Source organism: Myotis davidii, unplaced genomic scaffold (genome assembly GCF_000327345.1).
Source record: "Myotis davidii unplaced genomic scaffold, ASM32734v1 scaffold980, whole genome shotgun sequence".
NCBI classification, from domain to species: Eukaryota; Metazoa; Chordata; class Mammalia; order Chiroptera; family Vespertilionidae; genus Myotis; species Myotis davidii.
In genome coordinates, this window is record NW_006292236.1 from 539,221 (window position 1) to 539,728 (window position 508).

General features: G+C 66.1%; 1 protein-coding gene across 1 annotated transcript in view; it reads right to left on the reverse strand.

Moving 5' to 3' along the window:
* Positions 1 to 508, reverse strand: part of VIM (vimentin) — an 8,768-nt gene that overhangs the window by 7,000 nt on the left and 1,260 nt on the right. Inside the window, exon 2 of the mRNA XM_015565285.1 lies at positions 83 to 505. Coding sequence (XP_015420771.1) covers positions 83 to 505 — 423 coding nt within the window. The remainder of the gene's footprint in view (positions 1 to 82; positions 506 to 508) is intronic.

Consider the following 508-nt stretch of genomic DNA (forward strand, 5'->3'; position numbering starts at 1 on the left):
ATCCCCCAGGGTGTGGCAGCCCCTGCGGGTAGAAGGAGCGTTCCCACCTCCCTCCCTCGGCCCCGCGAGGGCGCAGCCTTACTTCTCCCGGAGCCGCATGAGGTCCTCGGCCAGGTTGTCGCGCTCCACCTCGACGCGGGCCTTGTCGTTGGTGACCTGGTCCACCTGCCGGCGTAGCTCCCGCATCTCTTCCTCGTAGAGGTCGCCCAGGCGCGACTTGCCCTGGCCCTTGAGCTGCTCGAGCTCGGCCAGCAGGATCTTGTTCTGCTGCTCCAGGAAGCGCACCTTGTCGATGTAGTTGGCGAAGCGGTCATTCAGCTCCTGCAGCTCCACCTTCTCGTTGGTGCGGGTATTCTTGAACTCGGTATTGATGGCGTCGGCCAACGAGAAGTCTATGGAGTCCTGCAGCAGCCGCATGCTGGGGGCACTGCTCCGCAGGCGCGTGGCCGAGGAGCGCGTGGCGTACACGCCGCCCGGGGACGAGGAGTAGACGCTGCGGCTGGTGCTG